Raw genomic sequence first — 13,381 nt, forward strand, 5'->3', positions numbered from 1 at the left:
AAGTTATTCTGCAGTTGCTAAGTTTGGCAGAAGCTTTCTATATTAGAATTGACTCTTCCCTAAAATTGGAAACTAAGTGTACTTAGCAGAACTCTTTAAGGCAATACAACTATCCTACACTACATCTTGAGTTATGCACATTCACTTATTTATGTGGAGTTGATAACTTCTGCTTTATTTAGAAGAAAAGAAAGGTCCCTTTAGTGGCCTAGTGCTGTGTGTCATCAGTTCTGGGGTAATTAGTTCTGAGTTGCATTCAGGCCCTCAGAGGTGCTGCCTCTAGCCTGAAGTTTTCAGTGTCACCCTTTGTCTCCTGGTTTAGAAATGGCTTATCCCAGCACCATCATTTTTTTAATTCAACCCCAGCTTTTTACTTGGAGATTTTGTGCTGTATTTCAGGAATTGCTATCCTGGAGACGTTTTGGGATTGGAGTTATGAGAGCTGTCTGTTCCTAGACACTCATCTGTTTCTCTACACAATAGTCTAAATCTGAACTTCCATATAACTTAAGGAGGGCAAGCTCTTTATATATTATTTTTTCTTTCTTTCTTGATAGTTTGTTTTTCTGAAATGTGAAATAATATGAAGTTGTTAAGGATTTTTATTTAAGACCTGGTCTTTGCTCCAAGCTTGTGTTTGTGGCCTTTAGAGCAGGCATTGTGGTCTTTGCAGCCTTCTGACTTGGAATTTTTTGTTCACATTCTCCTTTTAGAGTTAAAAGTGAGTAGAAAAAGGCAAGTTACCAATCTACTGCCATCCAAACAATGCAAAATATAAGCTGATTAAGATTGTTGACTTTTTTTTTTTTAAAATAACGATGTGATATTTTTACCTTTTAGAAGAACATATATCAGAATCTGATTCAAGTGTTCTTGGAAAATGTATATGGTAGACTTTGTCCAGCACTGTATGTAACTTCGTTGCTTTCTGTTGTCTGGTTTCAATTTCTTTTAAAATAAAGATAATTTTTGTGGGGAAGTTGCCTGTTGACTTTCTGAAGATGATGTAATGCCTGGATGGACTCTTCTGATGTTCTGCCTGTGACAATGCATTTGGATTAGGTGTAATCCTGCAAGAAGCAGCGTGGTCATATGGCTCAGAAAATACAGCTTCTGCCTCTCTTGGAGAGCCCCACTGTTCTGTAGAGGTGTTAATCTGCAGTGACTTCAAAGCAGAGCACAAAAGGTCTTGTGCCTTCAGCCCCATTTCTTTCCTCATAGGATGGGAGAGGAGGCTCAAGCACCATTCGTCCAAATAGATTTTTTAATATAACTTTCTGAACTTGGAAAGTGATTATACAAAGGATTATTTATTCCAGTTTATAAAATTATTAATAAATTCTTCCTGTTAGTTAAAATGCCAGAACTAACACATACCAAATCACTGCTTTACAGCAAACAGTTTAATGCAAAACAGTTTGTTGGAATAAACAGTCTCATAAAATGTTTCTGCTTTTTGTTAAAAATATGGAGGGGTGGGAGAAATGAGGGAGAATTTAGAAAGGATGGGAGAAAAAAAGCTTAATAATTAAAGGTAAGAAAATGTAAACTATCTAAAGAATTTTTTTTCTCCCATATATTAAAACTTCTTAAGCTGTTAGAAGTGAAATAACACCAGAAAATATATTATGTATAGGCAACTGGAAGGTCCAGAATATTAATAATATTATTAAGGTTTTCTGGAACATAAATCTGTATCATTTATAGCACAAGAGATGGGAATTTAGGAATCAGATTTTCAATGGAAAAATGATTTTTCACTGCAAACTTTTCGCTGCAGACTTTTGACTGATAAAATTAATGCCAGCAGAAGAACCATGCTGTATGGGTGCCTCTTGTTTATTTTGCAAGTGTGTCACAGCAGGAGCACAGCAGCTTTTCCAGGTAAGGCTGTGGAGTGGGTGGGACAGAGGTGGTGGTTCTGCACATACACATCAATTCAAAACTTTAAATGCTGATCCAAGACCTTGCTGAATCCCTTTTGTGTCCTTTAGCAGCTAAATCTGCTACTTTGACATAAAAACCTGTTGGTAATATTTACTGTGTCTCCTACAAGCTTTGCATTGCAGATCTAGGTTATAAGTAAATAGACATTTTGGTTGATGTATTGAGCTCTTTTTTGTCATTTGAGAAGACCAAACACTGGTAACCATAACTGTGTCTTGTCTTGTAAAGCATGTAAGCATAATATAGTTCTTCTAGCAGGAATAAATAATAAGCTGCTTCATTTCAGTATATTCTCTGTGATTAAACTAAAGATGACACCTGAGTGAGCAAGACAGAAGACCTGCGCTCAAAACCTCTGACTTACTGTCTGTGAATGAACTCTGTAACTGAAGGATGCTTTCTGGATGACTACAGCTGGAGTGGTAGGAGGTTTTGAGTTACTACATTTTAATCATTCTAGCTGCTGCTGCTGCTATGTACTTTGAATGTTCTTGGAAAGAGGAATTTAATTCAGTTCTTGGATTCCAGTCCATGATTCTTCCAGGTGAAGTTGATGTGAGTGAGGGTAGAGAATCACCCAGAAATCATATGAGTTATGATGCATTTCTTGCTCTGAAAAAGTTTCAAATCTCAGTGATACCTATTTTCATATATGTACAGTACTTAAAAGTAACCTCTACTATTTGAATATTGCTGTCTATTATATGTAATAGGACATAAAAATTAGATCTTCAATGGTACACATCAGAAGTACTAGCTGATGAGAGCCACGTTAAACTCCGTTATTCTTGGTCTCATTTTAAAAGCAAGAGGGAAAACTAGACTTTTTTTTTTTTCTGGATTTTTCCTAATAGTTCTGGGTAATTGTATGCTTTTCAGGAACTTACACATACCTGAATTTTTATCCAGCTCTGTTTGGCTCATCTTTCAGGCCATATTCTCCAGAAGCCTTTGCTTTTAATATACTAGACTTTATTTTGGCAGATACAGTGTTACAGTTTGTTTGAGAAACATGGAGTGGTAATGTGCGAATTACCTCCTGAGTTTTTGGCAGAGACAGTACAGAAGACAATATTGCTCAGCATTACCATGGGGCTGCCTGTATGACCCAGTTATTTGTAGGGGACATGTGGAAGTTTCGGTGCCAGCATTGCCAGAGTAGCTGAAGGAAGGTGCTCCTGCCCTCTGCTGAGCCGTGGTGAGGGCACACTTGGAGCACCGTGTGCAGCTCTGGGCTCCTCAGTGCAGGAGACAGGGAGCTGCTGGAGCAGGTCCTGCACAGAGCTGCCGAGCTGATTCCAGCGTCTGCAGGATCTGTCCTACAAGGGCAGGCTGAGGGAGCTGCGCCTGTTTAGCCTCAAGGAGAGGTGACCGGGAGGAGACCTCAGCAATGTGTGTAAATGTGTGAAGGGAGGTGCCAGAGGATGGAGCCAGGCTCTTCCCAGTGGTTGTGAGCAATAGAGCAAGAGGCAACAGGCAGAAATGGATGCTCAGGAAGTTCTACTTGAACTGAGGAGGAACTTGTGTGGTACAGGCTGCCCAGAGAGACTGTGGAGTCTTCCTCACTGGAGATATTCCAGAACCATGGGGACACAATCCTATGCTACGTGCTCTGGAACGACCCTGTTTGAACAGGGAGGCTGCAGCAGATGGACCCACTGTGGTTCCTTCCAACCTGACCCACGCTGTGGTTCTGTGTATCAGTCAAAGCCATCCCGGGCTTTTGATAGTTTTTGGTCTGAGATTCTACACTATCAGCAGTTTGTCTCTTTGTAGAAACGTATGAGGATGATAGGAGCTGCGTTGCTCCCTGCTGCTCGGGTGTGGATCGCCAGGCGGAGCCGAGCCCGCGGCCCTCGGGCCCCTCGGGCCTACAGCTCCCGGCGTGCCCCGGGGCGGGGCGGGGCGGGGCCAGGGGCCGCGGGACTGGCCCGGCCGCGGCCATGCCGGTGTGGCTGCGGGAGCACAGCTGGCGCCAGACCCTCACCGCCGTGTACCTCTCGCTGCCCTTGCGCGGCGCCCGGGCCACCCCCGGCAGCATCTTCTGCAGCGAGCAGTACCTGAAGGTGGGCGCTCGCCTGACGGGGCTCCTGCCGGCAGCCCCGCGGGGTTACTGCGGAGCCCGGCTCAGCGGCACGCCGCCCTGCCATGGCAACCCCCGGCGTTCCCAGCCCTGGCTCTCTCCTCGCCTCCCGTGTGTGCTGCAGCTGTTAAACACCATCCTGCACACAATGCATTCTCTGCTCATTCCCTGCTAGTGCTCTGGCCACTCAACAGGTGCCAGCTGCCTTTACTCTCAGGAATGGACTGCATTTATACATTTGCTTATACTGTGAATAATAATCCTAAATTTGAAATTCCTGTTGCAGTGCTGAAAAATCAACTTTTTCAATCTCATTAATAAAAAATATATCCTTGCAACTATCCACCCTTAACGGGGAGGAAACACCTTTTCTGGACTTCCATAAACCGCAGTGGATACAATGCAAATTAGTTCTGTCAATAGTATCTGTTTCTTGAGGTTTCCTGTATGCTTATGCTAAGTGTTTTGAATATGTAAGAGTTCATTTCAAGTAATAAATATTAGTGCAAATTATATTTTTGTAGGTAAGCGTCCCTCCCTTTTTATTTGAAGCCGTTTTATATGCTCCTATTGATGACACCAATAGCACAGCAAAGATTGGAAATGGAAACATTTTCTTCACTCTGTATAAAAAAGAACCGGCCCTGTGGGATTCCCTAACCCTAGCAAACAGTAAGTGTTCTACTCTGGAAATTCCATTGTGTGTAAGGAAACCATACTGTCAAACTTCTGGTAGATATCTGCTCAATTCAGCCTTCTTCTTTATGAAAAATAGAAAATATGTGAGAACAAAGAACATCTACTGGTTCTAGCGTGTATGAAACAAAACAATATTTCTTCTAAAACTTACATTTTATGTTTAAGCAAATCTTAATTTTTCTCTTTTAGAGATGGGCTTGGTAGACGCTGGTAACCATGTTGTATTTTGCCAAACAGAAGAAATAGTATTTTCATTAACATGATATATAGCAATAGAACACCAGGCCTAAATGACTAAAATAGTTTATTTTTTTAAGCTGACAAGGAGAAACTACAAAATCTGAGAGAGAATGCTGTTCTTAAAGCCCAAGAAAAGGCAAAAGAGGAGACAGAAGCAAGAAAAATTACAAAACAAGAACACAAAAAATATGCTCTGGAGGCCACAATGAAGGTAAGTTTAGAAGGAGCTCTGCAAGACATACATGTAAACAGCTGCCAACTAATCTGGCAGATGCCTTGTTAAATGTACATTAAAATGTATGAAAAGTTCCAGTTTGTATTATAGTGGTGGTGAACCTTGTTGTTTCTTTGCACTTAAAACGTATTTATTACCAAATATGAAAATGTTACTGACGAAGTGCTTAGAAGTTGCCATTTTCTGTGAGCAATACTGATGAAAGTTTTTTGGTGAGAAGCTCAGATTTTTGTCTGTTCAAAGGAAAGCACAGTCATGTGGCAAAACTGTAGTCTCCTGTGGCCTTTGCAGGTGTTAAATCCTTTAGCACTATGAAAACTACTGATTTGTAAAAAATCTTACTTATTCTTTGTTGTGTTTTATATCAGATTTGCCCTTTTTTTGTCTTTTGTGTGTTTGTATTTTTGTTATTCTAATTTTTATGTATATTTTAAGATATGTTCTTGAAATTTTAATGTATATAAAAAGTCTGGTCACTTCACTTGTGATCAAAGAATTTTTTTTTTGAGCATGCAATGAAATTTTAAGATTTCTTATGCAATATGGACCAAAAAGAGCTACAGTAAGTGACTGTCTTAGTAACAACATTGTACCTCTTCTAAATATGTAATAATCTCAAAGAGGAGAGGAGAAATAAGAAATAGTGTATTCAGATCCTCACATGTATTTTACATTTCTGTATTCTCCAGAGATCTACACTGGAACATGGCTAGGATTTTCACTGTTTAAAAGTAAAACTTGTTTCTGAATGTTTCTGGATTGTACCTTAGGGTTGTTACTAAAACAGTTTGTAGATGAGACCTCTAGAAGCTAATCAGAAATCTTAACTTACAGTAATTTCTAAGCATCTTAATTAACTCAGCTTGTATGGTCACTTTATTGGTTACACTATGCTTAGGATATAAAACTGGGAAAATAATGGTAACTTTAATGGAATCATGTCAGAATTATCAGATGTTATGTATCTCATAGGTGTTTATCTGTTCAAATAGCTAGAGGAAGCAGAAAGAAAAAGAATTGAAGATCTGAAAGAAAAGGAGCGGACAAAGGTTGCTAAAGAGTTGGAGTTGTGGAAAAAACAACAAAAAGATGGTGATAAATACAAGAGCATACAAAAAAAGGGGGAATTGCATCAAGAAGTAGAGCCGTTAAAAGAGAGAAAAAATGAAAAAATGAACAAAACTGGGATTCCTAATGACAGAACTTCTAAGACCAGACTCAAATCCACAAAAGGTTGTATGACTGAACTGTACTTTATAATTCTTTAAAGTGTGGGTATAATTTTTTCCTGAATGTTTCTAATTCGTCACTTATCTTTGTCTCCACCATACCAAACCAGTCCTTTTAAAATTATTTTCAGGCAATTTATTGAGCTAAAGCACATGAGTTCTTAGCTTTTGGTAAAGTCTTTGGAATTACAAGGGTGGGTTTTGTTCTGAGCTTTAGAAAAGTAAATCAGAAAGCCTTTCTGGCTTTCTGTAATGCAGACTTCCTGGGGTGGAGTTTCTCTTACATAAAGTTACCTAACTGCTGATTTCATGGAAATATTCCATCTCCTTTTGCTGTCTCTGTCCTGTGTCTTGGCTCCATGGAGAGCCAATTCAGGGAACTAAACCAGCAGAAGACATTTAATTTTTTGTTTGTTTGATTTGGTAGGTTAGTTTCAGTTTTTATTGTTGCCTTGTCATAGCATCATATGAACAACAAAGAGAAAGGTGCAAGAGGAGTTTAAGTTCATTTTTGACAGATGCTGTATAATTCCATTTATTTACTTGCTGCATTAGAAAGAAAAATTGTTTGAACCTTCCCTTCAAAAGAGCAAGTCTAACCTTTTCTCAAGCGATTAAAAGTTTAATTCTAACTTGCCACATTTCTAAGTCAGGTGTACTTTGGACTTTGATAGAAAACCAGCAAAATCTTTTGCTTCATTTTTCATTTCCAGTGCTCTCTTTTCATAGGTTCCTGTAGTATATTTTCACAGAATTTAAAGGAAGAACAGTTACCTGCTCCCCGAGCTGCTGCTACAATTAAAGTCAACTTCACACCACGAGTTTTTCCCACAGCTCTGCGAGAATCTCGCGTTGCAGAAGAGGAGGAGGTAAGATGGGAGTTATTTATTGTGTGTTCAGTCAATACAAAAATAGTGTCTGTGCCAAGGAATGTTCCCTATGCAATGTCCTTATCTTCCAAGGATGGCAGTCTTATTTAAATCAAGATATAAAGAAAAAAATGTATATAAAAATTATTTTCACCATGTGGTTGTGCAGATTAATAAATAACATATTCTTTTTTTGGGGAGAGGGAGAAAAGACAGCGATATTAATTTAATTTGTGAAGTAAAAATTTTAAAATCTCCTGACTCTTATATTTAAGATTCTTTCAGTTCTGTCTTAAAAGAAGCTCACAACTCTTTTGAGCTTGATTCAATGAACACAAAGTAATTTTGAAAGATCAAAACAGAAAAGTAAGCAAAAATGTATTAGGGATGTGGTAACCTGACTTTTCATGGTAATAAAATACTTGGGGAAACTTCGAAGTTTTTCATATGGGACACAAATATTTTCCTCTGTCCAAAATATGTGGTCAGTAGAATTCTTTTGATAAGTATGAGTGAAGACATGAAAATAAAATCCTTCCTTATATTTGAATTTTTGCTTTTGAAGTAATACTAGCACATTTTGTATTTACAGTGGCTACATAAACAAGCAGAAGCTCGAAGAATAATAAATTCTGATTTAGCTGAGCTAGAAGATTTAAAAGAAGAGGAAAAGAATCCAGATTGGTTAAAAGACAAAGGAAAGTAAGTTGCATTCCACTTGAAGATGTATTAAAAATTAATTAGTTTTATGGTGTTTGCTGTTCAGTTTTGGTATATTATATTTATTCTAGACAGAGTTGTTGAATGTCTAGATTAGTCATGGTAGTCGTACTAGAGATTTTATCGACAGCTTATTGGGTTAGAATCTGATAAATCATGAGATGCATTTGTTGAAGCTCATGATGAACTTAATCATTGTAAACACATTATGCATATTGTTCTTTGAAGAAAATTGAGGCACTATTATACCTAAGTGGATTTAATTTAATTTGTACTTTTTTAGTGAGAGGTTAAACATCTGTGTAGAATGAACTTTAGGAACTTCATACAAATACTGGTTTATTTATTTGATTAGGAAATCATAATCAGATATACAAAGCTTAAAAAATTAGTCCTGTGTCTACATAAATGTGTCCACTCTTACAATTCTTCATTGCTTGTAGGCAGTGACTATTTTTGTTGTGTATCTCTAAGCTATATTGTCAGTGTGTTCTCAGGAAAGGCTATAAAGGAGCATTTCAAAGGAAAAGATGCTAAAACCTCAAAATCTTGAAAATAAATTAACAATTAGTAAATGTTGATTTTGTATTTATCCCCATCTTTAAAGTGCATGTTTCACTTTTTTTTGACTCCTTAGCAAAATGTTTGCAATGGGAGACTACCTTGGGGCAGTAAACGCGTATAACCTCGCAGTGAGGCTGAACAATTCACTCCCCCTGCTTTACCTGAACCGTGCTGCTTGCCACCTTAAACTGAGGAATTTACACAAAGCTATCCAAGATTCCTCGAAGGTATAAAAATCCAGGAGCTCTGGCTGTCATCTTAGGCATTCCTGTGATTTGTTACTGTGATGGTTCTGTTTTAAGCAGATCTATAAATACATATTAGTGCAATCCAAAGTTTTAAAATTCAAAATTGATATAATGAAGCCATGGTGAAATATTAAAATTTGATAGTGATTAATGAACTTTCAGAATTTTAGAACAAAGCAACAATAAAATAAACCCTAAACCAAGCTTCCACACATTTGTGACAAATGGCCACATATTGGCCAGTATGATTCTTTACAGATTTTGTACAGATATTGTAGCAATATGTACCATATGTATGTTTGAAAAAACCCACAACTTGGAGCAGAGAAAAACAAAACCAAAGTATACTCATATGTTTTCTATTATGTTGTGGTGTGCTTCATTTGTTTGGAAGGAAAAAAAAGTGGTAATGAGCAGGATATCACAAAAAAAAAAATTCCAACAAACCAAGCATTTTTAAAGAAGGGCTGTATTGTCCTGATGTTTTAGCAGCTGTTATTTGTGCAACAAGTGGAATGATCTCAAATGGGACCTGAATAGTGTGGAAAAAGTTTTCTAAGAATTATAATTTTTTTAAACTAATAAGTACTTGAGTCTTGACACTTGGGGGTTTTTGGTCTTGTTTTTGGTTTTTTTTTTCCCCCTAGTAATTACTACTAAAACACATGTGCTTTTTTAGTGCTATTTTTCTTTTTCTTGGTAACATGGTAGGTCATATGACATACAAAAACAGAACACATTATTTGACTGCAGTAAACATTTAACATGGTATTTGTCAGTTTTTAGCCATAGCAATGTAACTGTAGTTGGCAAACTGGGGTGATGGATATAAATCTTAATGACTAGATTCACAAGCCATTTATAGTTAAATTTGAATAGCTATTTTCTATTTCTGTTTGAATAGTTATTATGTCCTGTATAATAATAGTAATTAGGTGAGAGAAGTGTTTGTAAATCAGAAAAAAACCCAAATTATGGAAAATCTACTTATAAATACCTTGGGTGTTGTCATTTGTAAAGGCACTGGAACTGTTGACACCGCCTGTTCCTGATAATGAGAATGCTCGAGTGAAAGCCCATGTGAGACGTGGAACAGCGTTTTGTCAGCTGGAATTGTACACTGAAGGTGAGGCTTGGTTTTATGAAAACATGCACAGGAATTTATAGTGACATGCAAGTAGCTCAGTTTGGCTCAGTGAGGCTGCTCACACCTTTATGTTTTCAGGAGTGATTTTGAAGGAGGTTTATGCAATCTATGTCTATTTGTTATGAACCTTTATGCCACATTCTTTATTGTTTTCTTAATTTGCCAGATACTTGTAAAATCTCTACAAGTTTGAGAAAATGGGTTGCATTCCTAATTTAAGGAGTTTTTCCATTGAAGATATTAAAATAACATGAAATATTTCTAAAATACTTGTGAAGTGCTTAATAACATCTTTGTAAAATGAGGTAGGAAACCCATATTGATGAGTAAAATGATTCATCAAGCACACGTGATTTGTGTGAAAATACCTGAATTTGCAGTGGCCCTATTCAGTTCCTCAAGAGTATCAGATTAGTTCTGTAAAGCAAATTTACAAGTGAAAACTGATACTAGAAATTGAACAATATTCAGAATGTCAGTGTTGAAGTACTAAGCTTTGGCCATTGTTTACCTTTTTCTACTTAGGAATCACTTGGTTATTCCCTTACAGCTTCATTTGCACTTTGAAACCTTATAAAAAAGGCTAATGTAGGCAAGATTTTACTTCCTATACTCATGATTTGGTTTTTCCCCACAAGTTCTAGTTCACTTCTCTTTTTGTCCTTATTTTCATACAGGACCATTTCGTCTTCTGCAGAACACTTTGGAACAGTCCCCTCATACACACACACATATATAGGTGTGTATGTACATGTATGAAGAGGCTCTATTTTCATGTTTCAAAACCTGAAGATGTTTATGTGGTAGAGTGTTTCCACTAAAATATTTTGTAAAATAAGATAAACTAAAAATAAGTTTATTTACTGACGGAAGCTAAACTAATGTCATTCTAATGCCTTCTTACTTAAGGACAAACCTCAAGATCAATACTTTATGCATATGATTGGGGAGTAGTTATTTCCTGTTAGTTGCTAAAGGGGATGCTCTTGCGTTATTGACTGATATTCTTTTTAATGTGTCCAAAATAGGTCTCGAGGATTATGAAGCAGCTCTCAAGATCGATCCTACAAATAAAAATATAGAAAAAGATGCTGAGAAGATTCGACATCTAATTCAAGGAACAATGCAAAGTTCTTAATTAAAACAATATATAAAAAAAAGAAACTCTGTGCTACCTTTGAGGATATCAGAAGAAATCTTGTTTCTCTTCAGTGTGTGTTACCTAGACTTTTTTCTCTTTCACTCGGAACACTTACAAAATTGGTAAAATATTGGATATATTATTGGAAAGTATAGTGTTATAAACATGATTACATATATTTTAAATAAGTCATATTGTCAAAGTTTTCATATTTTTGCTTTTTGTTAACATTCTGTATTACTATGACAATCTGAAACCCTGGACTTGAAGAGGTTCCTTCTTGTTAAGTGTTCTTTCCAAACTGGGACCATTTCAACAACATTTCTTTCAGTAGCAGTTTTAGCAGACTTCTGAATTTTATGCATCAGTCTCTTTCCTGAATACCATTTATGACTGATTGCTGTCTTTATAATAAAGTATTTCTCAGGCAGATATATATTATTGTGTGAAAATTTTTTAGTGTTGTATCCAGGAGAAGGTGGCAGGCATTGTTTCCAACTGTTTTAATTAAAGCCTTGAGAGGAGTGCTGAAGTGAGTCAGAAATGTCTGGGGTAGCTGCTGCCCCTGCTTTCCCACAGAAAAGTGCTGTATTGCACTGGAAGGGGTTGAAAATACTTTTTTATAACAGCTGGAAGGAGGGCAGTGCAGCAGTTGGAGTGCCTCAATTTAGTGTTATGCTATAGTTACAGATATTACTGCTCTGTTTGTATAATTACTGAGGGGAAATGATGGCTAAGGAGGAGAGACTGACAATGGGAGAAAGATATATTTTATTCAACCCATCTTACTCAGCCTTTCAACTAACAGAGCAAAGCATTTCAAATTTGTTAAGTGTTTGTGGTCAGAGCAAATATTGCTCAAGATGTATATTGAAATACATGCATGGCAAAGAGTGAGGAACTTAACAGTTTTAACCTTATTTAGTAAACTGTGGACAGTGGTAATTTGACTAATGGAAGAAAGTAAAATTTGAGATTTATGTGAATTTCTGCATTAGTGATAATCTTGAGCATAGAAAATATCTTAATACGTGTGGTAAAAATAGTTAGTATGAATAATGAAAATATGAATGCGAGTAAGAATAGAGTGAGACTGGGTGATTTGATTTAGTTCTAACCTTTTTTCTAAGGTAGAGGAATTTGAAAAATAGAGCCCTAGAGAAATATACAAGTGACTGTGCTTCCTCACTCATGTTCACATGTATGTATTTTTCTTTTTCTTTTTATTTTTTTCCTCTATAAGAGAGTGAGTTATATGACAAATACGTCTTGGTCTGTTTATGGGAAGTGCTTTAGTGCTGTGTTGATGAGGCTGCTGTAAAGCTTCTCTGGGTAAGGTACCTCCCTTAGTGCTGCTGAGCAAGCCATTTACATCCTGCTGCTTTTCAGACATGCAGTGAAGGCTTTTTTCTGTGTTTCTCAGTCGTGTAAGACATGAAGCTGACACTTAAGTTGCTATTTTAGATAAAACTTGAGTAAGACATTGACTTCATTAATGAGGCCTGTTGTTGTCATCTCCCATTTACTTTTTGTTCCATTACCGGAGCACTGTTGGGGTCTAAACCTCTGGGATTTTGTATCTGCTTTATTTGTACAGTGCCTGTTGATGAGATGTGGTCTAGGAGCATGGGGGGTAGTTAGGAACGGCCTTATCCCCAGTCTGTGGCTCCTGGGACAGTTTCTCCTGAAGCAGCAGGGCTTTCCTTTGAGGAGACTATCCAAATTACTTAATTCCCAGTCATCAGAGTTTTTCCACCTGAGGCTAGGAGAATCAAGGATTTGTTGCCCATATACAGCACCTCTGTTTTTTTCTTGTTTGTTTTTGTTTGTTTGGGGGGCATGTTCTGGGGGAGTTCTTTGGTAGGGCTTTTTGTTTGTTTGGCTGTTTTTTGGGGCGTGAGGGTGTGGGCGGTGGCTGTTTGTTTTTCCCTTTCCCTTAGCACGGGCGTTACTGTATGCAGCGGAGCGCGTCCCCTCAGAGCTGGCTGGCTGTGATCGCACCGGCACAGCGCTGCCGGCGCTGAGGGGTCTCCGAGCAGCTGCGCCCGGCACGAGCGGCGCCCGTGCCGCAGGGCCCGCGCTCGGCGGCGCGGCGTTGCCATGGCTGTGGCCGGGGCGGGCCGCGGGGCGGGCCGGGAGCTGCGGCCCCGGGCGCGGCGGTGCCCGGGCCGCTCTGGGCGCTGTGGCCGCCGGGCCGCGGCGGGGCGCGGGCTCCGCTCGCCAGGGTGCTGCGGGCGCCGCCCCGCGCGCAGGCGCCGG

The 13,381-nt window shown here is 38.3% G+C and overlaps 1 protein-coding gene across 4 annotated transcripts; it reads left to right on the plus strand.

Annotated features, from left to right (window-relative positions):
• Positions 1–1,041: 1,041 nt before the first annotated feature.
• Positions 1,042–12,203, plus strand: DNAAF4 (dynein axonemal assembly factor 4). Of its 4 annotated transcripts, none has more exons than XM_033070610.1 (9): positions 1,042–1,884; positions 4,555–4,702; positions 5,047–5,180; positions 6,197–6,437; positions 7,163–7,302; positions 7,895–8,004; positions 8,660–8,813; positions 9,855–9,960; positions 11,010–12,203. In XM_033070610.1, exons 1-9 carry the CDS (start codon positions 1,801–1,803, stop codon positions 11,117–11,119), a joined length of 1,227 nt encoding a protein of 408 aa, XP_032926501.1. In that variant the 5' UTR covers positions 1,042–1,800; the 3' UTR covers positions 11,120–12,203. The 4 variants fall into 4 exon arrangements, with proteins under 4 accessions (XP_032926501.1, XP_032926503.1, XP_032926499.1 ...); XM_033070612.2 differs by lacking the exon at positions 1,042–1,884 and adding an exon at positions 1,930–2,369; XM_033070608.1 differs by lacking the exon at positions 1,042–1,884 and adding an exon at positions 3,872–4,013.
• Positions 12,204–13,381: the final 1,178 nt, after the last annotated feature.

Source organism: Catharus ustulatus, chromosome 12 (assembly GCF_009819885.2).
Source record: "Catharus ustulatus isolate bCatUst1 chromosome 12, bCatUst1.pri.v2, whole genome shotgun sequence".
Taxonomy (NCBI): Eukaryota; Metazoa; Chordata; class Aves; order Passeriformes; family Turdidae; genus Catharus; species Catharus ustulatus.

Excerpts from the sequence above, each read along its gene's own strand:
- DNAAF4 (XM_033070608.1), top strand. The coding sequence starts at position 3,891 with ATGCCGGTGTGGCTGCGGGAGCACAGCTGGCGCCAGACCCTCACCGCC. Across the intron at positions 7,303-7,894 it reads GCGTTGCAGAAGAGGAGGAG|TGGCTACATAAACAAGCAGA; the intron begins GTAAGATGGGAG and ends TTGTATTTACAG. Across the intron at positions 8,814-9,854 it reads CTATCCAAGATTCCTCGAAG|GCACTGGAACTGTTGACACC; the intron begins GTATAAAAATCC and ends TCATTTGTAAAG.